The 26,628-nt window shown below is 40.6% G+C and overlaps 2 protein-coding genes across 5 annotated transcripts in view; both read left to right on the top strand.

Moving 5' to 3' along the window:
* The window catches only part of dock6 (dedicator of cytokinesis 6), a 30,905-nt gene extending 26,808 nt beyond the window's left edge, over positions 1-4,097 (top strand). For all 3 annotated transcript variants that reach the window (XM_082531882.1, XM_082531881.1, XM_082531880.1), the window contains 7 exons: positions 788-913; positions 1,002-1,091; positions 1,170-1,406; positions 1,492-1,635; positions 1,770-1,876; positions 1,966-2,139; positions 2,809-4,097. In XM_082531882.1, coding sequence (XP_082388008.1) covers positions 788-913; positions 1,002-1,091; positions 1,170-1,406; positions 1,492-1,635; positions 1,770-1,876; positions 1,966-2,139; positions 2,809-2,851 — 921 coding nt within the window. In that variant the 3' untranslated portion in view covers positions 2,852-4,097. The remainder of the gene's footprint in view (positions 1-787; positions 914-1,001; positions 1,092-1,169; positions 1,407-1,491; positions 1,636-1,769; positions 1,877-1,965; positions 2,140-2,808) is intronic.
* A 1,619-nt stretch (positions 4,098-5,716) lies between these two features.
* Positions 5,717-26,153, top strand: kank2 (KN motif and ankyrin repeat domains 2). Of its 2 annotated transcripts, XM_082530289.1 has the most exons (15): positions 5,717-5,862; positions 9,120-9,239; positions 9,352-9,556; positions 11,498-11,583; positions 16,763-16,844; positions 17,119-18,483; positions 18,926-19,111; positions 19,189-19,297; positions 19,481-20,059; positions 20,142-20,229; positions 20,768-20,987; positions 21,228-21,370; positions 22,479-22,679; positions 22,765-22,863; positions 24,756-26,153. In XM_082530289.1, exons 5-15 carry the CDS (start codon positions 16,808-16,810, stop codon positions 24,810-24,812), a joined length of 3,084 nt encoding a protein of 1,027 aa, XP_082386415.1. In that variant the 5' UTR covers positions 5,717-5,862; positions 9,120-9,239; positions 9,352-9,556; positions 11,498-11,583; positions 16,763-16,807; the 3' UTR covers positions 24,813-26,153. The 2 variants fall into 2 exon arrangements, with proteins under 2 accessions (XP_082386415.1, XP_082386414.1); XM_082530288.1 differs by lacking the exons at positions 9,120-9,239; positions 9,352-9,556 and having other exon boundaries at positions 5,718-5,862.
* Positions 26,154-26,628: the final 475 nt, after the last annotated feature.

Raw genomic sequence — 26,628 nt, 5'->3', positions numbered from 1 at the left:
GGCTCTTTTTACAAGGGTGGCCCTCAGGAAAGGACACAGTCATTGGCCCCACCAATATCCACATCCAATAACTATATAATTTCCAAACATCAACCAGACCTTTTCACTAACAGAAAATCAGGCACAGAAGTTAAATAGGATAACGCATAAATACAACAGCAGTATAACAACCATGGATCATGATTGGGGGGAAAAAAATAAACTCTGGTTATTCAGATAGATTTCTAGTTTACATTTCACATTTTAGGCTTTGTTAACACCTCCATATGGCTGCTTACTATGATGACCCCTAATTAGCATATAATTGCATAGTTACTTAGTTACTGACACTTTGTTATCACACTGTTACCAAGTACTTTTTACTGCATTTTTTCTAATGGTTAAACAGCTATTTCGCTAACATTTCTGTACAACACATTACTCGTGGTGAGTTTATTCTGCAGTGTCGCATAATGCTGTTCCTCCTGTTTTTGTGTTTCTATTCATTCATTCAGCATTTATGTACTAGTGGAAAAACAGTATGCTAACGTTTGTATGACAGATTTGATCTTTGTTTCAAGGTTGTTGAGTCCTCAATAAAAACAGCTCAGTCATTTAAACATTTTAGTTTGTGAAGAAAAAAAATCTTCATTTCAAGTCTTTAGTGTCAGATAATGAGTCCATGAATTAAAACGGGGTATTTTTTTTTCTACTATTACCACGTAAGCTCTGTGTCAGCTGCTTTTAATTCACTCATGCTCTGCACTCCTTAATCGTTTAAGTTTTCTGTCTTGTTTTTAGTGTTCAGCGAATGTTTGGGACCTACTTCAGAGTGGGTTTCTATGGCTGTCGCTTCGGAGATCTGGATGAGCAAGAATTTGTCTACAAGGAGCCATCGATCACCAAGTTAGCTGAGATATCGCACAGACTTGAGGCATGTTAACTCCTCCTGATGTTAATAAAGATGTCTTTAATGATTTATGAGGAACATATGTCTAAAGGTGAATGCCTCTGGCCCACAGGAGTTCTACTCAGAGAAATTTGGGGATGAGGTGGTCGAAATTATCAAAGACTCCAACCCAGTGGACAAAAACAAACTCGATCCCAACAAGGTAAAGAGATGTGTATGTTTGTTGCTTAAAGAATATGTATATTTTAAAAATGTCTAACTGTACTGATGACTTTTTCAGGCTTACCTGCAGATCACCTATGTCGAGCCCTACTTTGACACATATGAGCTGAAGGAAAGAATCACCTACTTTGACAAGAACTACAACTTGCGTACCTTCATGTACTGCACTCCCTTCACTCTGGACGGCCGCGCTCACGGCGACCTGCACGAGCAGTACAAACGCAAAACCATCCTGACAACGTCTCACGCCTTCCCTTACATCAAGACACGGATCAATGTTATCCACAAGGAGGAGGTGGGTGTCTCTACTGGAGGGATCAGATTTTAAATAAATGTAGACATTATGATGTATGTTCATTGTTACATCTTTGGCTTTCCAGATTATTCTTGTCCCCATTGAGGTGGCGATTGAAGATATGCAGAAGAAGACTCAGGAGCTCGCTTTCGCCACAAACCAAGACCCCGCAGACTCTAAAATGCTTCAGATGGTGCTCCAGGGCTGTGTGGGCACCACTGTCAACCAGGTGATAAAATAATTGAAATGCTGGTCCCCCTGGAATAATAATAACATCAAAGCAGAGCTTTAAGTCTGGGTTAGTGTTTTAAGCAGTGGCAGAAATTCCTCAGCTAATATGTAACTGTTTGTCTCCCCTAACAGGGCCCCCTTGAGGTGGCGCAGGTCTTTCTCGCCGACATTCCTGATGACCCCAAGCTGTTTCGTCATCACAACAAACTGCGCCTCTGCTTTAAAGACTTCGCTAAGAGGTACTGACATGATCTCCGTCTCAGACAAAGACTGTTGTGTAGCCAATAAAAACAAATCCCAACTCCCTGTGTCTTTCTTTTTTGTGCAGGTGTGAAGATGCCCTGAGGAAGAATAAAGCCCTGATTGGGCCAGATCAGAAAGAGTACCACAGAGAGCTAGAAAGGAATTATCATAAACTGAAAGAAGCTCTGGGTCCTCTCATCAACCGCAAGATCCCCCAGCTTTACAGAACCCTACCAGCTCCGACTCTGCAAACACAACGGTAACTTGAGACATTAATAACACACACACACGCCTACGCACAGAGACGCATAAAATGATCTCATGCTGCTTCTTCAAGCACATCAAGCTAACATAAGAGGAACGTAAAACTGTGTCATGCTTCAGGCTATATGCTCTGCATGTCACCAGTGAGCAGACATGCAGACACATTTCAGTGATTTCAAATGTGTCACATTTTATTCCACAGTCATTAATAAAAGATGATGCACTTCTTGAACTGCTGTAGCCTGTTTGACTATGGAAACTATCACCATATGTTACTTTTGGTTTTCATCATCTTCTGGCTGCACCTCTGTGTTTGCATGTGGACTGATTTCTAATCAGAAACAGTTACAGTCAACAGCACCTGCCAGACCGATGCTGCAGCACAGAGAAATGTAAAATCCCAGATATTTAAAATATTAACACAAACTTTGAGCTCCATTGGTCCGCTATATTACATTAGGGGTTTATCATTATTATTCTTGGAACCACAATGCTGACTCAAAGCCATGTAAGCTTTTAGTGGGACAACTTTCACACTCCTTGGGTGGCATTTTTTTGGCTCAAATGAAATAAAAATGAACTACATCTTTGCTAAAATATGTTTTTGATTTTGACAAAAATCTTTTTACCAGTATTCCTACTAATTATCCCCCCTCTCTTGCAGGAACTCTTACAGTAGGTCGAGTTTCCGCAAAGTCGACTGTTGAGCCACAGAAAGCTGCAAAGCGACACAAAGCAACAAGCTTTTAAAATTAGCACCATCTCATACCGTCTGTCCCCCCTTCCCCCCACTGCATTGCACACCAACTGTAGCAGGAACACACAAACTCACCGTCCTCTTCTTCATCTAGCTCGTTATTTTACACTCATCACCCTTGGCCACCTAGTCATGTCTTAACACCCCCCTCCCCCTTCCAGTCCCTCTATGCACACACAGTAAGTTGTCACCTCTTTCGCTGCCCTACCATCCCCACCACTCTCACACCTCTTTTGGGGAAAAAAAACCCTCTGGTGTTTATGCAGGAAGGTTATCTGCTCTGTAAACATTGTCATTTGGAGCAAGGCTCTAAGATGGCAGCGTTTAAAGAAAGCTTTTTACAGTTATCCACCCAAAGTAATCTCTCAGAGCCTGATCTGACTTTACCTTTAGTTTTTAGTGCACTGTTTTACATTTGTTTTTCTTTAGCTTCGAGTGTCTGCTTTTGAACAGGCTTAGGTTGTCTGTTTTGTGTCATGGACTTATTTAATTTGTGAGATTTTTTTTAATCCCTGGTAGTGATCACTGCCAGACTTTGTTATTAAATAGTCCCAGGGAGTTTTCTTTTGTTATCAACAGACCAAATAACTGACATTCCTTCTCCCTCAAGTCGTAACATTTATCTGCCCATCTCTCGTTATAAGGGTTCAATAAAGAGAGTTGGTGGGCTGCTTTTTGTGGAGGTCCAGGTTTGATATGATTGAGCTCATAATGTGTGGGAGAGACTGACTCGATGGGATGTTTAAATGTGTTCTTAAAACTGTGAACTCTTAGAAAAGCACTGCAGTCGCATCAGATGTTTATCACAGAAGCACTGTCTAAAGACAGGCCATCTCGTTTACTCACACAGGCATGTTCAAACTGCGACATTCACTATCATACTACAGTATAGATAGATAGATAACTGAATATGTTATGACTGCGTAAACAAGTCCTCGTTTGACTGTTATGCGCTTCTGTATAAGACCAAATGTTTTGTATGTATACACCTCTGTGGTTTGCATTTATTGTAGAAATCTCCATCTACTGTATCTATGAAATTGCACTATTGTAAACAACCTGCAGCACATTAACACTGTAACTACTAAAATATATGTGCTTTTGTTATTTTACAGAGCTGGAAACTGTTTTTTACCGATTAGATAGGCAATTTTTTTTATTTATTTACACTGTCTTCTATTAAATATTTCTCCCTACACTCCTGGTCATCCTTTATTTATGGGTCTTACGATGTAAATTCATGTAGTAATGTGTTTACTATTTTTAACACTGTTTCACATTAACAGTTTTGTTACTGGAAATCTATGTTTTTCACACATGGTTTCTTCGCTTTTCAGCAGTCAGTATCATATTATGGTATGGGAAGCATCTTTAATACCCATAGACCACAGTGATACTACAAAAACTACTCTAACAACGGGGCTACGACAGTAACATAGTGGCATTTCTACATTTCTGTTTCTACATGAAACATACACAAGGTTTGCAAGTAATTATTACTAAATTTGCATGTATTAATTTTAGTTATGAATCTCAATACTTTTGAATGTTGTAGACTATTCTTTTTCAGATGTTATAACTTAAAATTAACAGTTATAATTAAGAATAATTATTTCATCACATATTTACTGCACATTCACAAGGGTTACAGTACCATTATGATTACATATAGTTTTTTATTTGTATTTGTTTATTTGGCGACATCCTCTTGCAGGGACTTTTATGGTTGTTTCTGCAAGTCTTTTGTGGGGTATGAAATTTCTCAAAGATACTCGGTGTCCTTCCACCAACAACTTTTGATGTCCATGGATCTCTAAAGAGGTTGTTTGAGGTCTTAGACGTTTATTGGGATTCCTCAGCGTTCCTTGATTTGATAATTTAATGGATTTGAATATATTTTAGACTTTTCAGTTGTATCTCCAGTTTGCTACACTTCAGTATTAAACTTGAAACTTAATATGCTGTTGTACTAGTTTGACAGCTGTAGTTGCATTTAAAGCATCTGTTGTTGTGATTGGGCGCTAAATAAATGCACAGCTCAGTGTTTCATATCCAAAAAGTGTGATCAAGTTGTTTAAAAATATTTTATTATCGAGTACAGTATGTAAACTTTAATGTTACCAGTGACAGCTGGGGACCAGTGAGGATTTTTAAGATTATAGTTGCTGACTTTACTGTACTTCGTTGCTTATTATTTTATAACAAGGCGTCTTATTTTGAAAGTTTAGCAATTCAAAGATTTTAACTGTTTCCTTTACAAAAGATTTATTTATTACACATATAAGCCAGATGCTTGATTAGATTAATATTTTAAAAATGAGTATAGAAGTAACAAGGCGTTGAAAAGAGAATCACCACGTTGACTTCATTGTGTTTATTTACATGAGTTCCAGTCATCGATATTTTGGCGTTTAACCGATTCTAATAAACTGCTCTTGAAGGAATGACATTTATATTGTTAGAAGTAACAAACACATTTTTATAAATAAAGTTTTTTCCCCACAATTTGTTTTTTTATTTGCTTTTTTTTTTTTTTTTTTTTTACATAAAATTAAATACATTTTTATATGTCTATCATAGATAAACGGTACAGTACATAATAAATAAACAACCAGACCCATTTAAAAGAAACCCTTTAATTTTCCATTACAGTAAAAAAAAAATAAATGTAGGCCAGTGTGATCATAAATGATCTCATCACTAAAATAGCTTGCCCCCCTTTTTTAATCTATGACTTTCAGACTGAAGGAGGGTCAAACGATTGCACAGCTTCATATATGTCTCTGTATGAAGACTCCAGCGAGACGTGCAGTGCGCGAGCCCACCGCCTGGCCTCGTGGCCGCGTGCCCTTTAAGAGAAGCGGGAGGGGGCTCGGAGCATCTTGGCTGCGGTGTTTTTGTCTCTCTGTCAGTGAGCGCTCCTCCTGGGCCGAGGCGACAGAAAGGATTTGCGCAGGGCAGGTAAGAGCAGACAATAAGTTGACTTTCCTCTGTGCGAAAACCAGCTCGGTCTGTCTTTGTCAGCGTGTTTTGTAAATGGCTTCAGACGAGGAGCTTTCAGTGGGACTTCTTTTGTGAAGCGTCGGTCCTGCCCATTCTCCCCTCCGGTGCTCCTTCTCTGAAGTAACGGGTCCTTTATCCTCAAAAACCAACACCCAGCGTAGCTTATGGCTGGTTGTGTATTTCTGTTAAATGTTTCTGACTAATTAGCTTTTATAATTTCATATTAGTATTTATCTGCGGTTGCAGGAATGTTTGACTCTCGCGATTGGTTCTCCGGTGCGTCCTCTTTTTTGTTCACAGCATCACTGGAGGCTCACCGCGCGGGATTAACCAGATTTATCAATATTTATCAATAATTTACATCATATGGGGACTGAGAGTGCGTCTGTCACACTAACTCTGGCCTCACAACCCTAGCTTTCTTAACATTTCTGTTTATAAGCTTTGCATTTTCCATACAGCGGCTTTAATTCATTACATAGGGCTCTATTATTGTCTTGGTGGGCTTGTGGAGGGCGGAGGGGGGGGGGGGGGGGGTGCCTGGAAAGCTCAACTTTTAGGCTCTTAAATCTCGCAGTATGCAACTAAACGCGACATCATTTCCAAAATAGCAAAAAAACAAAAAAGAAAGAAAGGCATTTTGGGTGTGTTTGCACTTGGCTTTGAAACTTTTTTTTAATCTCGTGCTTAATTCAGAAAATGTTGCAACAATCCAGTCAGTTTATAATTTAATTAAAAACGAAAATCTCATTTAAAAACTGTAAGGGCTCATGGGAGAGGGTGGGTCCCACGCACGCTGCAAGTTTTCATGACTTCCAGATGTTCTTCAGCGCTGCTTTTTGCCCTCAATATTTGCTGGTTTCGCCAGCTGTAGCTGGCCAGTGGTCAGTGATAAGAAGGGGGGTTATATATTAACAGGGCAAGTGGATCAAATATATACCTTTTGCTCTTTCTTTTTCTTTTTCTTTCTTGAAAGACATCTCTAACCTGAGTTCTTTCTCAAATAAACTAGAATCTCCCTGTTAATTTTTGCATTACTATATTATTTGTTTATGAATGCAGTCATTTTACTGAGAAACTTCTAGCTCAGTCAGATGTTGTTTTCATGGTGGGCAAGCAGAACTTTGCAGGATGTGGGAGTGCAGTCATCAGCCTGTTACACTACATCATACAATACACCACTGTCCTGCTGTTGTGTAATGGGTTGCTGGCTGTATTAAATCACCTACCAGCAGCTGCATGGCGCTCACGTGGTCTCTGTCCCATCTGTCATGTTATTACATGGAAAAGGTGTTGGTGCGTCATATAGAACCCATATATTATAATATAGTTAAAGAGCATTAAGGACAGACCTTAGGGATAAATTAGCTTTTGTTACAGTGGTTTAAGGCAAAATCAGAGCCCTCGTGATTGTAGGATTTATTAAGACAATAATGTGGTTTAGTTTCAGCTAAGAGGACTGCTAACTAAATATTTGCTTGTTAATTTGAGATATGTTGAGTATAAGTGCAGTAAAAGAGAAAACCCACTCTAAGGGAGTCCCCCAGACTGCATTTTATGGATCTGTGTCCAGGTTTGTCAGCAGCTGGAGTCTCCTTAAGCAGATTCTTTTTTTTCTGAGCTGGAATGTGATTGTTTCATTACAGTGTTTGGATCCGGGGGTGCAGTGGAGGAATGCAGGGCCCATAAACCCATTTGCACACTGGGCCACACGCCGGGCGTTTAAATTGTTTAGCAAGGCTAATGAAATTACACCCTGAACCTGTGTGAGACTGTTTATCACTTTCTTGGATTTTTTTTTTAACCACAGATGAGCCTTTCAGAGAAGTTTTACTGCATTTTTAATCACCTGTTATATTAAGACAGTATATCATGTTCATAAAGTCATGTGAAATAATGATGGTTTATGGCACAGGGCTCTATAATAATATTAATGGACCTTATTCATTTATGCATGCAGTTTGTTTTTAGTGTGTTATTCTTCCTTTCTAAAAAGCACACTGTGAATATGCACCATAACAACATGAATATTAAACAGGAAGTTTTGCACTAGAGTTGGATAAATATACAGCCCAGCATGAGACTGCTGTGGTCAAGACAGTGAGTTAATACTCCTACTTAACTCTGTCGATTAGGGAGAGCAGTGTAGTGAACATATGGTGAAAAGCTGGCTTTTTCTCTAATAGGGACAGTAATTTGTTATCCTGCTGAATAAGCTGACTGATCTCCTTTATTTTATTAATCACCCAGAGAAGCCAGATGGACTGTGCTGTCCAGTAAGCAACATGTGTAAAGTACATTGGATTATTATTTTTCCCCTTGTCTGTTTTGTTTTATTTGTGTCTGTACAACCGTTGCATCAACAACTTCACCAAATCAGGAAGTAATTGATAAGATTCTCGAGAAGGAACTGCTTAACTTAGCATGGAAACCGGACTGATATGACTTCCTGCGTTCTGTTGTACCATCTGTTCACACACGCTGACCTGATCTTTTAACCCTCAAACTGCTGTGACTGGCTCTCCACCATCTCTCAATCACTGCTGTCTGGGTTTCCTCCTCTCCAGACCACCTCAGTTTCTCTAAAACAGAGCAACTCTCTGCGTCTCTGCTCAGCATCCGTCTTAATCCCCACCTCCACAACTGCTCAGGAATTTTCTCCCAAATGGCTTTTTTCCCCCCGTGCCGCTCCTTGTCGCTCAGCCCCACCCTTGCTCAGTTTCCTGTTGGAGGTCAGCACAATGACCAATAGCGGAGAGGCGGGTGTTTACTCTGCTCCTGTTCCAGGAGTAATGTGAGCTGGCCGGCCTCTCCTTTTGGCCATAGTCTCTCTAGCACCAGACTGCTCCAGCTCCACGCCGTCTGCTCCTTCTCATCACCACTCCTTAATGTGAAAAACAGGGCTTTTTCCTAAAGGGCAAGAAGTCCTGGAGGTGACATCCCATTGGGTTATGATTTCACTGTCCCGAATTTAATGGCTACATTAGTCAAAAACCACATGTCCCACCAGCAGCATGAGTACACACTGTATGAGCATGCTGATATGAGATCATCTGACCTCGCATTTGGTGAAGGCCCTTTCTGTCATGCGGTGACATATGCTCTTCAGCCACATTACGCTGGGTGAAAAATGGCTATTGCTGCTTCTGCATTTATTATTCTTCAGCTCTTTGGGAAACATTTGTTTTAATCTTTCTGATTTATTATTCATCCAGGGCTAGTTGGCTGAATGAAGCCATCTGTGCTGCAGAATGAGGAGGAAGACAAAGAAGTCTCAGTAGATACAGCAGCATCTTTATGTGACATTTAAAAGCCTTCAGCACATCTTTTTTGAGGTCTGTGGCCTGTTACCCTGAAAAAAAACAACTCTGAACAACAATAAGCTTTATTTAGTGCAACAAAGTGCTACTTGTCTTAGGGATTCTCTCTTTTTTCTCTCTATTTTAGGAGAGGAATGTACAAATGATGGTAATCTTCTAGGTGGAGCCATGTGGGATTATGAGGAGAGGTCCTCTTGAATCGTTATTTACTCATTGTGAGGAGCGCTCTGCGGCCCCTCTGTCTGATCTGTAGATGTTTGTCCTGCGTTAGTAGCAGCACTCATTCTGGTGTCAGCGTGATTCATTCTGGTGGAGTCCAAATCTGAGAACAGGCATGTTCTTCTCATTTCAGAAGTTTCCATCTAAAACTTTCTTCCCCCTCCTTTTACAGTTTGCCTGTCTTTCCTCGAATTTCCCCTCTTTTCTGTCCCACCCTCCCTCTCTCACTGTACTCCTTTCTCCCTCTCCTACCGCTGCTACCCCCCCTTTTTTCATTTATGCTCTCTTTCTCCTTGTTACTCTTTCTCCTGGGCTGGGAGGAAGTGACTGAGTTGTTTTTGCGTCCTTGGGGAATAGAAAGATGAAGCTCCCTTTCCTGTAACCCTTTCTTCGTCAGACCTCAAATATGGTCTCCGTTTTGAAACAGACAATTAGCCTGGTATGATGACAGCAGCACGTAAACTGCCGTTCTGAGAGCTTTTCTTTGGGAGCTAAAACTTTTCAGATGAATTAAAAGCAGCTAAATCACTGGGCTTTCATATCATCTTTGCCCTTACTTGAATAAATCAAAGTAATATCTTCAACTGTGTTTGTTGATTTATGGGAGTCATCAGGCTTCAGACAGTGTTGGTGTGTTTAGGGGGTATGTGTGTTTTCATCTGTGTTCTGTGGGAGTCCATGGGAGTTCAGCTTGTCTCCTCTGTAATGTTTGGTATTTGCCATCTCCGCCAAACGCACAGTTATAACAGCCCGACATGCGCCGCTGTCTTTGATCTCATTGTTTGCGAGTAGCTTTTGGATTTGATAAATGAGGTCCCATAACTAAGGTGGAAATGTATTCATAATATGTTTTTACTTTGGTATTATTCACAGTCATCAACACATACATCTAGTTTTGTTAACTTTGGAGCCTGTTTAGATTTAGATATCAGTCACTCAGTGCAAGTCCTGCATCTTGTGTTTCCACTTTCTGTCAGTGTGTGGGTCCATAACAGGTCTTCACCAACTGTTTGTTTGTTTTGAGGCAAATTTCCTTACCACACACTCGTCCATACTCTGTCTACCGCTCCCTCTCTTTTTCTCAGAGATGCCCCTCCTTGATTTCTATTAGAACCAGCTGTGGAACTAGGGCCTGAATGAATGGCTCTTTGTGATTTGGCTGTAGTTCTAGTCTAAAAGATGTTTCTCTCCCACCAATACCCTCAGTGGTATTGGCATGGCAACACAATGAAACAATGGACAGAACAACGGCAAGCCTTGTTATGATATGACGCAAAGGTCACTCGTCGGTGTTTTTTAGGCTCTGAGAACTCCAGACAAAATGTCGACCGCACTTTCACAGCAGCCTGACTCTGTGCTGCTGGAGCCAAAGTAGGAGAATCGGCAGCAGACGCTGTCATGCAGCATGTCTGGTTGACACTCACACAGCAGTTAAGACTGTGTTGAAGGAAATGCATCATAAGGCTCATGAAATCAGTCTAGCCTTAGGTGATACAGACAGGTTCCCACTAATCCAGAGGGTGGGGGTGTTTGTGAGTGCCACTGGATTTGGGAGAGTTAGAAAACTGACACATTGCCCAATCACATGGCAGGGAGGCTCCCGCTCCCAGCCTTGAATTGATTAGAGAGCCTTGAACTGGAATGGGGTGGGGGAAATTATTTCTAGAAAGCTGTGTGAGGAGAACTTGCACATGGCTCAGGCTTCACTTATATTGTGCAACAATCAGTGTGTGATTTGCATCTTATGGGTGTATGTTGTTCACATCCGGTGTGTGAGTCAAACACACTGACACACTGGATGTGTGTTCTGTTTTGAAATGTTTGTTTCCTGCTTTGCAACCTGTGTTTACCCTCACGTCATGCCCACCTGTTATGAATCTCTGTTTATCTCTGTGTCAGCAGAGCTGCACACCCTTTCCATGATTTTACTGATGTCCCCTGAAAACTATTCCTGCATATATCCCAGTTATTGTCATTTTTCTGGACTACTAACTGATACAGTCAAAGGCAGTGGCAGCCAAAGTTCAAATTTCCTCTATTCTTATTTCCCGCAGGTGCTGACTGTAAGAGAGCAAGAAAAGGAAGGGAGAGGCAAGGGGCCTGGGGAGGAGAGATCCCATCCTCGCAGCGCAAGCAGCTGGTATGAAGTAGAAAATAAATCCCTCTTTTCCTAATTCACAAACCATTCCCAAGCTTGAGCAAAATCGCAATCACCAAAGGCTGAGAGTCAGCAGTGCAATGGAAAACTCCATAAAGATCGTCTCTGGGTGGTGGAAAGAGCGGCGGTATTTTTGACTTAGTAGTACTGAGGTTTAATCCTTTGTAATGGCAATAATAATAAGGTGACTCAATGAATGGAAGCAATGAGTTTGATAAACTAGGGAGAACAGACCTTGAAATGAAGCTTGGCATTTTAAAATTACTCATCACGGTGGTCTCAGTCTTCTGAGGGAATGTTTATCCACACTGTAACTCAAACCGAGTTTTAACCCTTTTAATACCATGCTGGAGTTTGGTCTGCATAGAAAGGAGTAAACCCGAAACTTTCATGCACATAGAGGAAAAAATCTTTTTCAGTGGTGAGTACGAGTAGTCAATTAAGCTACAGCATTATGCAGTTACTCTCGTGACATCCTACAGGACATACCACAGACGCGTAATTTGTGCTGGATGACCTGCATCTTACCCCCCCAGGGGTTGTCTTAATCTTAATAGCAGGGAATAGAGGGGAGAGACCAGACCATGCTAGCTTCCTCTAGCATGGTATGCAGCTCTATGAAGGAGGTAGGGGGGAGTAATGGGGGCAAACCATGTGTCCTAGATGGAGGCTGGCTGGGGAGAGTTGTGCTGGGGAAGGGCAAATGCTGGTTTCTGTTCAGATGTCATCTCAAAGGAACTCTGTTTAAACCAGAGAGACGGAGAGGAAGGTCAGCCACTCCACCCCAGCCATACTCACACACTCAGTGGAATACGTGCACACACATTAGCACATATGAAACACTCTGCTGTTGTTGTAGGAGCCTGATAGTGGAAAATAATCAGTTTAAATAAGAAGATTTCAGAATTTTGGAATTTGTTCAGGGTAATTAGTTTGAAACGAGTATGCCGTCAAGGGTGTCCCTTAAGCCCCACTTTACATTTTGCACTTTGCATTATTTATAGAGCTTCTTGCTCAAGTAATTAGAAAACACATTGGAATAACAGCAAATTTACTTACAGGGATAAAACAAGTTTTTATTCGTGATGCAAATTATACATACACTAGACCCAAAATATGTGTTTATAAAGCTATATTTTATCAACGCTAATTTTATAAACTCAGCAGAAAAAAATAGTATTATATATACCTAGGTATCACTATACAAGAGAATCTAAACAACATCAAATTTAAATTATTGTTTTATGCTAAAAGAAATAAAAGTAGACCGTGAACGATGTGCTCCCTTAATTTGTATAATAAAGTAGAAATTGTGAAAATTTGATTTTATTTCTTCTGCTATTCCTTTTTCAGTCCGTACCAGCAGAGATATTAATAAAACAGATTAATAAATGGAAATGAATACCTGTAGGATAGGGCAGGGTAATAAGTCTAGAGTAAAATTTAAAATACTACAGCTAGGAAAAGAAAAAGGTGGAATGTTCCTGCCATGGTTGAAGGACTATTGTAGAGCAACACAGTTACAGTATTCATTCTGCTGGTGCAACAGTGGGTATGGTGCAAAAATGGAAAGGTTAAGAATTAAGCCAGTTGAGTGTCATCCTACAATCTGTGGTAGGTGAGATAAACAAGTACCTAAATAAATTAAGTGATCTGACAGAAGTATTGTTAAATATATTGTTTAATTAATGTAAGAGGAATAACTGTTCTTAAGATTTTTGGAATATAGTGAAGATTTTAAACGAGTATAATTCGGACTTGAAGTTTAGAGACTGGACCTGGAAAGGCATTACATCATATCTGTTATTTCAGCCAATACAGATCTCAAAAGTTTTCAACTTCTTAGTGAAACCTGCAATTTACATGAGGTCATCATAAATATTTTTTTATTGATGTTACCCAGAATTTGTTCATATATGCAGTGTCTTGGGAAAAAATTCCGCCTTATACATCAAGGTCAAATCAAGGAACAAATACAACACTAACAGGTGAAGATAGGTTATATAAATAAAATAAAATGACAGCACCTTTATTTAATAATTAATTTTTTTATAACCCCAAAAAGAAAACATCAACAAAGGGGCAGATCTGGAATCTGGACACTGCTGGATACAATGTGATATTACAATGGCTGATCATTATCACATGTTTTCTAATTGTCCAGCAAAACAATCTTACTGAGCAAAGACAGTAACATAAATTAAACTCATAATAGGTTTTGAGCTTGACTATACTCTCGATATCATATATTTAGGTAATCGACCAAATGACTTGTACATTTGAGGCAAATATAGCCATGAAGTATTGCTTAGTGCCAGTAAAAAGGCAATAACAAAGAAGTGTCTGGACAAGAACCACTTACAGGGGAGTGCTTCCTTGCTATCATAAAAGAAATATCCGAAAGGAAAAACTTATCATCTCTGCTCATTAAATTGGCTGTTATTTATGAATGGTAGTTTTACACAGGGAAAACTACTCTCCTGTGTCTGGGAGTTTTTTTTTCCATGGTACCTATAGTTTTGGAAATTAGGCATTGCTCATACAGGATTTTTATATTTGCACGTCAGATGTATGCTGAATGGATCAGGCCCTCTGGCCTCATCCGTGAACTGGATAAAGTTGATGGACTATTGGATATTCATCTACGTTTTTTATTAGGTGTTCATCAGCAGGTGTCTGGGTTGACCCTTCCTTTTTTTTTTTTTCTTTTTCCCTCTGGGACTAATCGTACAAATAACCATCACCATGTAGTCAGCTATTGATTGTGTGCATTTTAATGATTTACCCGTAGTAACCTGATTTTTTTCTGTTCTGTCTCTCTATGCTTGTTTGCTTCTTCAGAGCAAAATTATAAAAATAAAGTGGAATTTGAAGGGAAGTCGAGTAGACGACATCAACCAGTCTGCTTGGCAGGCATGTTAGGTTGCAAAACTACATACTCTAATTATATCTCATCGGCTGTCCCCTGTCAGTGCTGCCCTCCACCCTGTACGCATATTCTCTCACACAGTCTGTTTTTTTGCAACCACGCCTCTATGTCCTACTCTCACTTTCTCACATATGTAGTCATTCCCAGACCGCACTGTACACCAGACACTGTACACCATCAGTCTGACACTTTCAATGGAGATAAACAGACACTTAAACTGTAGGCTGAAGGCAGGCAGCCAAATTCTTCATCTTTTTTAAAGGCTCTGCAATATTAGTCAAGATTTGTCTTTTTTTCTCCACTTTCTCATATGCAAGTTAAAATTTTATATCTGGGGCATAAAGTCCTCATGTGTAAGCTGAAGGATAGTTGGCTTCATTTTAAATTAGATTAACCAGTGTGATTCTTCCTTACCACCATGGTGCCAATCTTAAAATGGGTTTGGGTTTGCATGCAGTCTGTATTTCACGGCCCAATAGTGTGTGGCAATCTTGGAATGAGAGGGTGATGAAAGGGTACAGATAAGCAGAATCACATCGAGAAATTAAACTGACTAAAGCACTTCAAAAATACCATGTCAATTTAGTCAGTGTTTCCAAGTGTCCTACTTTTCACAAATGAGCAAGCACGGGCTAGGGTCACAAGATAGATGGAGAGAGAGAGCGAGAGCGAGAGAGGAAGAGAAAAAACAAAAAACAGCTTTAGACTGAGGCAAATATAGTTTGCACTTGAAAACAAAGTGGTTTGCAGCGCAGACTTCTGTTCCTATCTTATCAAAGCCATAGTATATAAAGATGTTCAACTGACTAATGCTGTGGACGGCTTAAAGATTTCCACAGTTCCCACAAAGTGATGACCTAGAAAGTTAATCTTTTCCAAGCACACACCAACTCAGAGGCATGGCATTAGGGTTTCTACATTTTTGCTGGCAGTGTGTTGCTCTCTGTGGAGGGAAAGGCTTAGTCTTTTGTTTATAAAGAGTCAAAATCCATATGTTACCTTTGGTAAAATGCAAGTTCTCAGCAATTCACTGTGTGTTTTGGCTGAATTAAAAAGCATCTAAGTGTGCAGAGGAAAAGAAAGGGACTAGCTGAAACCTTCTGATCATCAGCTGATGCTTAGAGGGGTAAAACGGGAGCAGAAGAGCATAAAGAAAGGACAAATAGAGAAGAAGCCAGAGATGGAAGAAGTGCAGGAGAGAAAGAAGAGAGAGTGTCTGTAAATCCTAATGTGAGAGGCGAAGTAAGTGCGCACAGATGATTCCTAATAAGGCTGTAACTGGCAAATCTCTGTCCTAGAATTAGCTGCCAGGAAACTTTCCCCCTGTAACTTCTCTTCTCTGAATGCTATGAACAGAAACAAATATACAACTGACAGTGGCCCAATATGCTCAAAAAAATGGAAGGATAAAATAAGGAATGGAGGCAGGCGGGTAGAAAGGCTAATGCTATTTCTGACCATTATACAGAGAGAGCAATGCAGTCAAAAGCGGTAATTATTTCTGGACACACTATGTCATGCAGACTTTACAGTTAACTTAAGATATTAAGATATTTGAATACTGATTCTGTTAGGTTTTAGTTGGATGTAGACAGTTGTGTATTACTGCATTGATTGCATCTTTATAATTAATGCAAGAAAAGCCACTTTTACAAACACCTTAAAATACTCACCAAAAGACTCAAAACAACAAAAACTTCCACAAATCCACTACAAACTGGACCTGGGAGCAATATGCTTATTTGCACACTTAATCACATAGTTACTGAACACACATCTAAATTATACTGTATTTGCATATTTTGCATCTTGCACATGTCTCACATGTCCTGTCTTGTCTACAATATCCTGACCGTAACTTGAACCTGGTATTCAACACCTACTGCACAATCCACTTCGTATTGTCTCTGTTCTGTCTTTGTTTATGGTACAGTTTGTATTGAATAGTTATTATTATAGTATTGTATAGTTAGCAATTAGTACCTTTTTATCCCTTAATTTTACCCAAATTTAGCATATTATTTATTTGTAATTCCTAGTTTTATATCTCTTGGAGATATATCTTTTATATACTTATAGATGCACCATGGGGGGCTTGGGGTGAAACAGCATTGCAGTACTCTGTATACTGTGTATATTGTTGTAAAGCTCTTGAAATCTTGAATCCTTTGTTATTTATAGAAATGCTTAGTGTACAGTATGTTTAATTTCAACACTTTTGTCTCCCTACAGGTGAGGTGTTTGTGTGACTGTCTGAAAAGCAGCCACAGGCGCATTATGGCACAGGTGCTGCATATGGACCCCGGCTTCCCAGGTGCGCCCTCTATTTTTAATTCCTTATAATGATCAACATAAAAATGATGATAGGTTAATGCTTTTGTTAGGATTTAAACTATCACACAACTGGCATGTATTTTAACTGTAAGATTGTGTCATAATGAACTCCAACAATCCACTTTGTGCCTAATTTGGTGATGAATTCTGAGTACATTTATAACTGTGGAGTAGCTGATGCTTTTTTCTGAAGTCTGAACCCAAGATTAGATGCAGATTTCCGTTTGTTTAAAGTTTATTTCCTTCCCCTGCAGGGAAACTCAACCCACCTGCCCCCCCTTCCCTGCACGCCAAAGAACAGGAGGCACCCTACTCAGTGGAGACCCCCTATGGCTACCGTCTGGACCTAGACTTCCTCAAATATGTTAACGACATAGAGAAGGGGAACACTATCAAGAAGGTGCCTGTCCAACGCCGGCCACGCTATGGCTCTTTGCCCCGTGGCTATGGCTACGCTGGCTCCTGGTGGACCTCCACAGAGTCTCTCTGCTCCAATGCCAGCATGGACAGCCGGCATTCCTCTTACTCCTACTGTGCCCCAGGCTACCATACATCACAAAGGCCCAGCTTCAGCACTGCCCGGGTGGAGAAGACTCTGTTGGATGCTCGCAGGAAGCTGGAAGAAGAGAAAGAGGGACGGAGATTCTCCAATCTTGGCAGCATGCACAGCAGTGTAGTTGGCTCTAACACCTCCATCAGCAGCGCACACAGCTTCAACCGGTCACAGGGTGGAGGTGGATCTTTCACTCCCATGAGCTCTGGCCTGTCCACCCCAGTAACTCCAACCCCAGCTCACTTGCAACATGTCAGGGAGCAGATGGCTGCAGCCCTGAGAAAGATAAGGGAGCTAGAAGAACAGGTGAAAACAATCCCTGTGCTCCAAGTTAAAATCTCAGTGCTGCAGGAGGAGAAACGGCAGCTCAGTGTCCAGCTGAAGAGCCAGAAGTTCCTGGGCCACACTCTGGGGTTCAACCGAGGTCGTCCCAGAGGGGAGCTCTATATTGACATCCCTGAAGAAGACATGAGCACTGGAAAGGGGAGCAACAACAATAAGCCAGCAGGGTCACTGTCCCCCACCACACCTGATGGGTCCAAGCAAGACTCAGGGTGTGAGATTGAGGACACAGTGATTGTGAGTGGAGTGCGACCAGATGCAAAGCGGGAAGTGCGCACCATTGGCGTGGGACCAGAGGACTCAAGAGGAAGTCGTCATGTGGGGGTCTGGGTTCAAGAGAAGGATCTGGGACTGCTGCCTGAGACAGAAGTCCTCAAAAATCAAGTGGGTCAGCTTGAGGGTCAACTACAGAGGACAATGCAGGAACTACAGGCTGCACAGCAGCAGGTGGCAGGAGTCCAGAAGGGCCCTCAGGCAGAGCATCCAGTCATAGCAACGAGCCTGGGCTGGCAGGAGCCTCAAGGCTGCAGCCTGCATACACTAGTCAGCTTCACACAGCAACGACACCAGAGGGACCAGAGAACTGTAGGAATTCAGGTGTACACACTGGAGCAGCCTACTGTGGTAGAGGTGGGAACACTGCTCCGAGCAGAGACCTGCAGCTCCCCCCCCATTCAGCCAGCTGCTGGAGGCGTGGAAGACCACCAGAGAGGGCGAATTGAAGGTCTGTTACTGAGACTTTATGAGCTTAAACTGGAGAGTCTGATGCAGTCCAATGCAAGAGCATTTTGTGAAACCTGTGCAAAAGGTTTCCCAGATATGAATTATGCTTAGTCCTAAACTGAAAGGAAAAAAATCACCAAGGATCTGTTCTTAAAAAAAAGTGTGTGTGTGTCGGGCGGGGGTTGGTCTAAGGCTAGACTTAATCATTGTCTGAGAAACTGAGTCTGTCACCCTCAAATATATGTTTTTACTGAAAGCTGAAAAGTCGCAAATACTTCTATATTTAATATATTTAAATTTTAACTGGAGGGGTTTGGAATGCTGCATTACTGCTGGATTGTACTGCATCAGACTGTATCTTTGCAATAACAATTATTTATTGCATTACTGCACAAAAAGACTGATTAGTTAGCTTTGAAATGTTGTCTGTCTCTCTCCCTCAGATGCTCCAGTTGAGTTGCCGATTGCAGTCAGCTCTAAGCAGGTACGCGATGTCTTGAAGAGCAGGTTGTCCACCTCAGTACCTGTAGCTAATCCTGCCATTGCTGTTGCATCTGATGATCAGATTGTGCATAATAAGGAAGAAGCAAATGATTCTATCCAATCACAAGAAGGCTTACCTAAGACAGGTATGTGATTTTTAAACTAGTGTCTTCTGACCACATCATGCTCCCACTGTATGAATAATTGCTGGTATCTTTTCTAGCTTCATCTCCCCAATTGTCTCTGAGATCAATTATGAAGCGGAAAGCAGAAGGTGAACCAGGCTCGCCCTCTACGAAGAAAAACCTACAGTTTATTGGAGTCAATGGAGGGTAAGTGTTAGTTATTGCATAGCAGCAGTCGGCTATTTTCATCCACTGAGTACCGTGTCAAGGGAATGTTGTCAGCATAAGGTTAAGTAAAAAGGTAAAAGAAGAAGCAGAAATGTACTCCCTGTGTCACCTGCAAAGACTCTGAGCTGTTTGAGCAGAGTGAAAATTGTTCGTGTCTTACAGCTACGAGTCCACATCCTCAGAAGATAGCAGCAGTGAGAGCTCAGATGAGGGGAGTGACTCTAGTGAATATCATGAAGCCAGAGAAAAACTTCCAGAGTCTACAGTCCAGCACCAGCAGACAATACACAACAAGGATTCCAAGCAAGAAGAAAGCACCAGTGTACCTCAGCAAAATGCTGTCAAACTACCAGCTGCCATTCCAGACTCAAGTCCCAGCCAGTCTGCAGCTGTAGACACAATGCCATCAAACAAAGCACCTCAGTCACCAGCGACAGACACTGTGGTGCAAAAATGTGCCTCACAGCCACCAGCATCAGACCACGCCATACCTCCTCCATGTTCATCAAATGATTCTGAGACTGTCAAACAATCATCAGAAAAGCACAAACAGGTCACCTCCACACCAGTTAGCACTGAATCCACTCCTGAGCAGAAGGCTTCACTTACCTGTTCTTCATCACCTGGCCTCACTAAAATCAGTGATAACGCCCAGCAGCGGTACAGCGTCCAGTCAGAGTGCAAACCAGCAGATGAACGTATTTCAAATGAGACTGCGACAGCGCCTTCAAAACAAGTCAGGTAAGTGTACACAGAGTCTGTCTGTGAGGATTAAAGGATCTATGAACATCTGAGAGTGATGTTGTCTCCTTATCTGCCACAGACTGGAGCTGACTGACAGCCTGATGTTAGCTCTGCATGCCCTGCAGAAAGCCCTGGGGGAACCTAATGCCTTCAGCCAACAAGGAGCAGTACGTGTTGAGTCTAATTCACATTTCTCCACATTTCTTCACATTTCTTCTGTCGTTACTTCTTTCTAGGAAATTCAGAAGGTTCACTTTTAAAATAAATGACATAGACCAACCTCAAACAAGGAGGCACAGCTACCCACAAACTGTGCACACTCAATAATTTAATTTAGAATATATTTTACTTTAGTTTGCCAACTCTAAATATTTACTAAAGCATAGCTTAAGATATTTGATTATCTGCATGTTTGATTCAGGAAAGAGTTTATGCCGGATGCCCTTCCCATTTATCCTGGCTTGGGAACGGCACTAAGACTAAGACTTGCACCCCATGTCTGGAATAAGACTAAGTTAAAATAAGAAAATTCTTAACTTTGGTTTCATAATTTTTGCAAGTAATGAAAGATCAAACAACACATTAACTCAAGGCTTCTCCTGAGGTTTGGTTTCACATTTTTGATGTCGTCGTTGCTCTTGCATTTCTCCAGCCATCTGTCAAATGTTTATTTGCCTTAACAGTCCTCATTGTGTCTGATCTCAGAGGGCAGCTTACACCACAGTGCTGCAAGAGTGGCTACGTGTGTCCTGCCACAAAACGGCCGACACAGCTGTTGTCAAGGCCTACATGGACACTTTCGCCTCAATCTCCCCTCAGCTGCTGGAGTTTGTCATAAATATGGCTGACGGCAACGGGAATACAGCCCTTCACTACACTGTCTCCCACTCCAACTTCCCCGTGGTGAAACTTCTGCTGGACACTGGTGAGTTCTGTGCTTTTATGAGAAAACAACAGAGGCGCTGGAGAAAATTTTGATATTAAGCGAAGTAAAATCTCATAAGACTGAAGAGTCAATGTAAAGTCTTATGGTTATTTTTTATTATGATAATCTCTACAATTTAAGAAATAAGTCATATTAAATTATTAATGGTAACGATCCCTTTTACTTTGTTGTGCTGCTGTTATATCACCTGTCAAATTGATTGGCCTCTTTACCTGACAGGCTTGTGTAACGCTGACAAGCAGAACAAGGCGGGCTACACAGCCATCATGCTGACGGCTCTGGCTGCCTTCCACTCCGACAGTGACCTTCAAACTGTCCTGCAGCTGCTGCGCACAGGGGATGTCAATGCCAAGGCCAGCCAGGTGCGCCCTCTACTGCTCATTAGTTTTTACTGCGTCTCCACACACACACAAAAATCCCCCATTGTCATGCATTAGTGCAGGACTAGGACTGCATAAAATGTCTTATGTTTCAAAAACTGTAATCATTACAAAAAGTACAAGAGTAAAAACTTTGTAGACAGCTGACCCATGGCCAAGTGCTTCACAAAAGTTGTCACAACAGCGACACTGTGTGGACAGTTAGAAAAGTACAAAACTGTAAAACTTTCATAGCCTCCCACTGGTTGTTACCCAAACAAGAAGTGGTAACCAGATCCCAACAAACTAAATGTGCGTTTTATTGAAATATTTCTTTGTCAAGGAAAATGTGGTGCACGATACTAACCCTGGGAGGCATTTAGCATGTGAAGGACATATTTTATTTTAATCCAATTTCTCAAGACAATGAGCTGATATTTCTACTTCTTTTTTTTTTACTTCCATGTATTTTTCTGTTTATTCCACCTTTAACACTGTAAGCATCTGATTATCATTTGGCTTTCAGAGGAATACATCCATTAACAGGGACATTTTTTATAAAACTGACAAATTTCTGGAAAATATTTCATGCACCAGTTTTACCCAGTTATTTAGAATTTTCAGTCTTTATTTGTCTGAAACTTTTTTTGTGACATTTTGGCAAATATTCCAGAAAAATCTGAATACCTTGTGATTTTGTGTGGATATACAATTTACCACCTTGGGCATAGTGCAGGTAGCAAAAGCCAGTGACATGCATGAGACCAGTGATTATAGTCTTTGTTGCTTTCCTTACAGTCATTCAGTAAAAGCCGCTCTAACTAATTAAGTTTGGAGCAATGTGGGATATGACAACAGGGGATAAAAGTTGTGAATTTCTATGAAGCCAATGTAGAAAAAACAGCCAGTCTCATTCGCTCATCTGGTTTGATTCCTGTTAGCAATCACATTGCAATTGCTCTAGAAACTAGACCGTCTTCTTACAAGTGATTTTAAGAATTCTGCTCAAAATGTATCTGCTGCACCATGTACACAAATGCAGTCTCAATGTGTCCACAGTTTGGTTAAAAAATTAGGGTAACAGTAATTTTAACCAATGTGTGTTTTGTAGGCTGGACAGACAGCGCTGATGCTGGCAGTCAGTCATGGTAGAGGGGACATGGTGCGAGCGCTGCTGTCCTGTGGGGCACAAGTTAACATCCGCGATGACGACGGCTCCACTGCACTCATGTGTGCCTGTGAACATGGTCATGTGGACATTGTGCGTCAGCTGCTATCAGTGCCAGGATGTGATGCCACTCTCACCGATAATGTAAGAATTCCAGTTCGGTCTGTGGTTATGCGAACTCCTTCCCAAAACCAGCGTCTCACCAACATTTTCTCATTGTATTAAACAGGATGGCAGCACTGCTCTGTCCATTGCCCTTGAAGCCAGTCAGAATGACATCGCTGTGCTTCTGTACGCTCACCTCAACTTTGCAAAGCCTCCATCCCCTGTGAGTATCTAAATATGCTGCTAAGACACAAAGTAGCCCTTTCACACCAACATTCAACAATCCAAGAAATGTGTCATGGAAGTGATTGCCACTTTCTATGGCTAATAGCACACGGATAATTATGTAATATTCTTGTTTGCATGCAACCCATCCAAACTGGATTTTGTCACATATTGAGCCATGCAAAATACAACCTCTGTCAATTATTCCTCCAACCAGTTTCTTTAAAATAAGCCTCCTTCCCACATCTGGGCAGTGTTGCAATGTTTGCGTGTTTTCAAACACGTGTTGATATGCAAGAGTTGCATATGGTTTACTGCATACCTACAGAAATTAAAGTTGGCTTTGGGTTGAGCAAAAATAGCAAACAAGCAAATCTGTTTAAGCCAGAAACCAATTACCCACAAGCTTGCAGCTGTCAAACAAGTCACTGCCTTAGAATAAGTACACATTCTCACCTAATGTGGGCTTTATGGTGTATGTTTGTGCAGCTCTTTGGCTAAACAGAACGAGAGATGCATAACTTTGTCATATAATTTGACTTCTACCTGCTCCCCAACAAAACCTAAACTTCACTCATTCTTTTAAGTTTATTTTTTTAAGTTTCCATAAGTGACAGCACATTGCTGAAACATGCAGACATGAGTCTGCTCATGTTTCTCTATCCTACCAACCATCTGCACTCGTCTTTCAGGTATGAATCACTATCCCAGCCTCTCAGCTGGCTATTAGTTTGTATATAACACAAAGTTGACCGTAAACAGGCAAGGTGTGTCATAAACTAGTATATAAACCCCCAAGTGATGGACAAATTCCAGATGTGCTTTATGCATTTTATTTCACAACCTGGCTAATAAACTACAACAAGCACTAACAAAGGGAATTTTTGGAAAACTGTAATTAACTATCAGGAATGTGTGATTACATGTAATGTAAATGTGTATGTTTGGATGACTGGTAATGTATGTTGAAAGCAAAAGAAGGGAACCCAAGGACCAAGCTGTAGCTCAACCAGTTAGTCATAGCCTGAGCACACCTGGCCCTGTGTTGCTCATCCAGGTAATTACTCTCAGTCAGCTCTTTCAGGACAAAGCACAGCATGATCAAAACAAAGCAGAGTCACCTAGTGAACAGAAGGCCCAGGAGACAGTACAGTGTCTAAAGAATGCCCCTAACATATGAGTAATTCCATATCTTAACAAGAACATGCTTCAGTGGGATTAATTCTTAATATACAAACAGGATGTGTGGTTTCAACGACACATACTCAAATATAATATATTTTGTATTTAAAATGGTAATGTAATATTAATTTGCATGTAAATGTAGTGATCAAGAGGTGCTTTACATGAACAGAAACCACTCCTGGAAGAGAAAATACAGGGGAAATATGATGCACTTAAACAGTAAAAGGATCTAAACCTGAGATTTTTCTTGGATTGGCAGTAGCTGTTATTTTAACTTCACAAAATGTTCATTTCTTCCCAGTGTTAGGTTCATGGGTTCAGAGAGAGTGATAAATGGGTTATTGCTGTAGTGGCAACAATGTGCACTGATCTGGTGAAACAATTTGAGCTGTGGGAAGTGACTGAAAAAAGGAGAACATAGATGCAAGCAGTAGAAATGAGTTTCCTATGAAGGGTGGTGGGTTATCTCTTAGAGGTAAAATGAGCTTGGTCATCCAGGAGGGGCTCAGAGTAGAGTTGCTACTCCTTCCAAAGTATTTGGGGCATGGGGAAAAGCCCCGGGGCAAACCTAGGACACACTGGGGAGACTACATCTTTCCGCTGGCTTACCTTGGGTACCCTGATGGATGGATGGATTAACCATGATGAATTTGATAAAAAATTCTAAACTATAATTTGGTTACTTTTTTTTTTTTACTTGTCCAGGTTTCCCCCAAGTCTCCGCTCTTGGGCTCCTCTCCTCCTGCTGGTGAACTAAAGTAAACCACACGCCTACTGCTCAGCTACACAGCCAATCCACAGATGTTTATTCATCTATGTACTTAAAGGAAACATCAAGTTTGTTTGTGTGTTTGTTTTCACCCTGAATAATTTAATTATGTGCAGATAATTACGTGAGAGCTCGCACCATTGTTACTCATTGCTTATCGTACACAGTGGTCTTACTTTAATCCCAGTGGTGGTTGGAAAAGTGTGAAACTGAACATTGAATGGATTTCGTTCTAGTTTTGCAACAATCCAGTTGTCAGCACTGTTTTTACAAATCCAAACTGTTCACCGCATTTCACTATACGTTCAATATTTATGCACTCGTTCTGTAATTCCATATCAGTTTTATATAAGTTGGCTCATAGAGCAGTGTGTTTTCATTGTACCATAGGTGTTTCACAGTAGCATCGTTTTGTGTGACCATCACAGTCATTTGGAATAACTGAAGCCACCCCTCTCGTGGGTAAGTGTCCTTGCATCAACTAGCTCATTGGTGCTACAAAATATAACACTCCAATAGTCTGTTGATATTTATACACAAGATTTATTTACTTGAGAGTATTTTTGATATTGATTTTTTTTAATCATTCTGACTTAATTCAGGACCTCGTGGTTTTATTTCCCAGGTGTTGGTTAACTTTACACCTTTTTAACCAGTTTTATGTGTTTATCACATTCCCCAAATCAAACCCAAAGATGTCTGTTTCACATCACCTCTTTTTAAAGCTGCTTATTGTGGTAATAATGTTAACACAGGTGGTGTTAAAGAGGAGAGAGGTTACCATTGTTCTCTGATGGCTGCGGTACTATGGTCTTTGTATTTTTATATGTGAAGGTTTTTCGGATGGTTGATTAGAGGGTATCTGTGTTTGTGATGTGTGCTCATAAAATTTAACAAGACTTTGTTGAGAGAGCGCTGGTGAAGCCAGTGAGATTTGTCAGGGAACCAGAAAGTAAGTGATTTTGGTCTTAAAAGGGCGTGCCATGTAAGATAGGAATATTAAAATAATATATGTCAGTGTAAACTGGTAATAATTATGCCTGAAATCGAACTCCTTGAACTAAAGTGCATAGGCTATTGATGTCAAAATTTCTATTACTTTTTAAAGATGTTTTACCAATTTTCATATTCACTTTTAAGCAAATTTTTTATAAATTTCAATTTTTTTAAGTATCTATCTTTTATACATTTGGAGTTTTTAAGCTCACGCCTGCGTTATGTAATCACACAGCTCTGTAGTTAATGTTTTATGATGGTTTTATGAAAATGCTAGATTGTGTGTCTCTTCTTCTAATTTGTGCATTTTGGAAAATAATAAATAAATGTGGACCACATGTTTTGTTGTCTTGTAAGTTCCACTCAGTCATGTAAAAACAAGGTAAAAACAGTTTGCATATAGAACCCCACAGGTTCCACTAGAGGGAGTCCTAACGCAAACAACTGGGGCTGGTCTCTTTTGTTTTCTTGGCCTTTTTAAAAAAATACAGTTTAATTGTGTTTTTCAGCTCTGAAAATCCTACGTGGTTTTGATGAAGTTATGAGTGCTCTGAAAAAAAAGCTATATAAAGAAAGACTTTCTGATAGTCTAAAAATATGATAATTTGCATTCAGTACTGGGATGTATTTTTAGTATCTTGGTATTCTTCTTGGTATAGTCCAACATCAAGTGTACATAACATTAATAATATGGCAGTATACTCAACAGTTCATTCTGACTTGGGCAGAGAAAACACGTACAGTAATGTGTACAGTAATGCTAAACATTCTCTGTGACAGTATAGCTCAATATGGGCTAATGAGCTGCAGATT

Source organism: Aulonocara stuartgranti (genome assembly GCF_965226115.1).
Source record: "Aulonocara stuartgranti genome assembly, chromosome: 4".
Classification (NCBI taxonomy): domain Eukaryota; kingdom Metazoa; phylum Chordata; class Actinopteri; order Cichliformes; family Cichlidae; genus Aulonocara; species Aulonocara stuartgranti.
The sequence above is the reverse complement of the archived record's forward strand: the minus strand, read 5'-3'. Positions and strand labels throughout refer to the sequence as shown.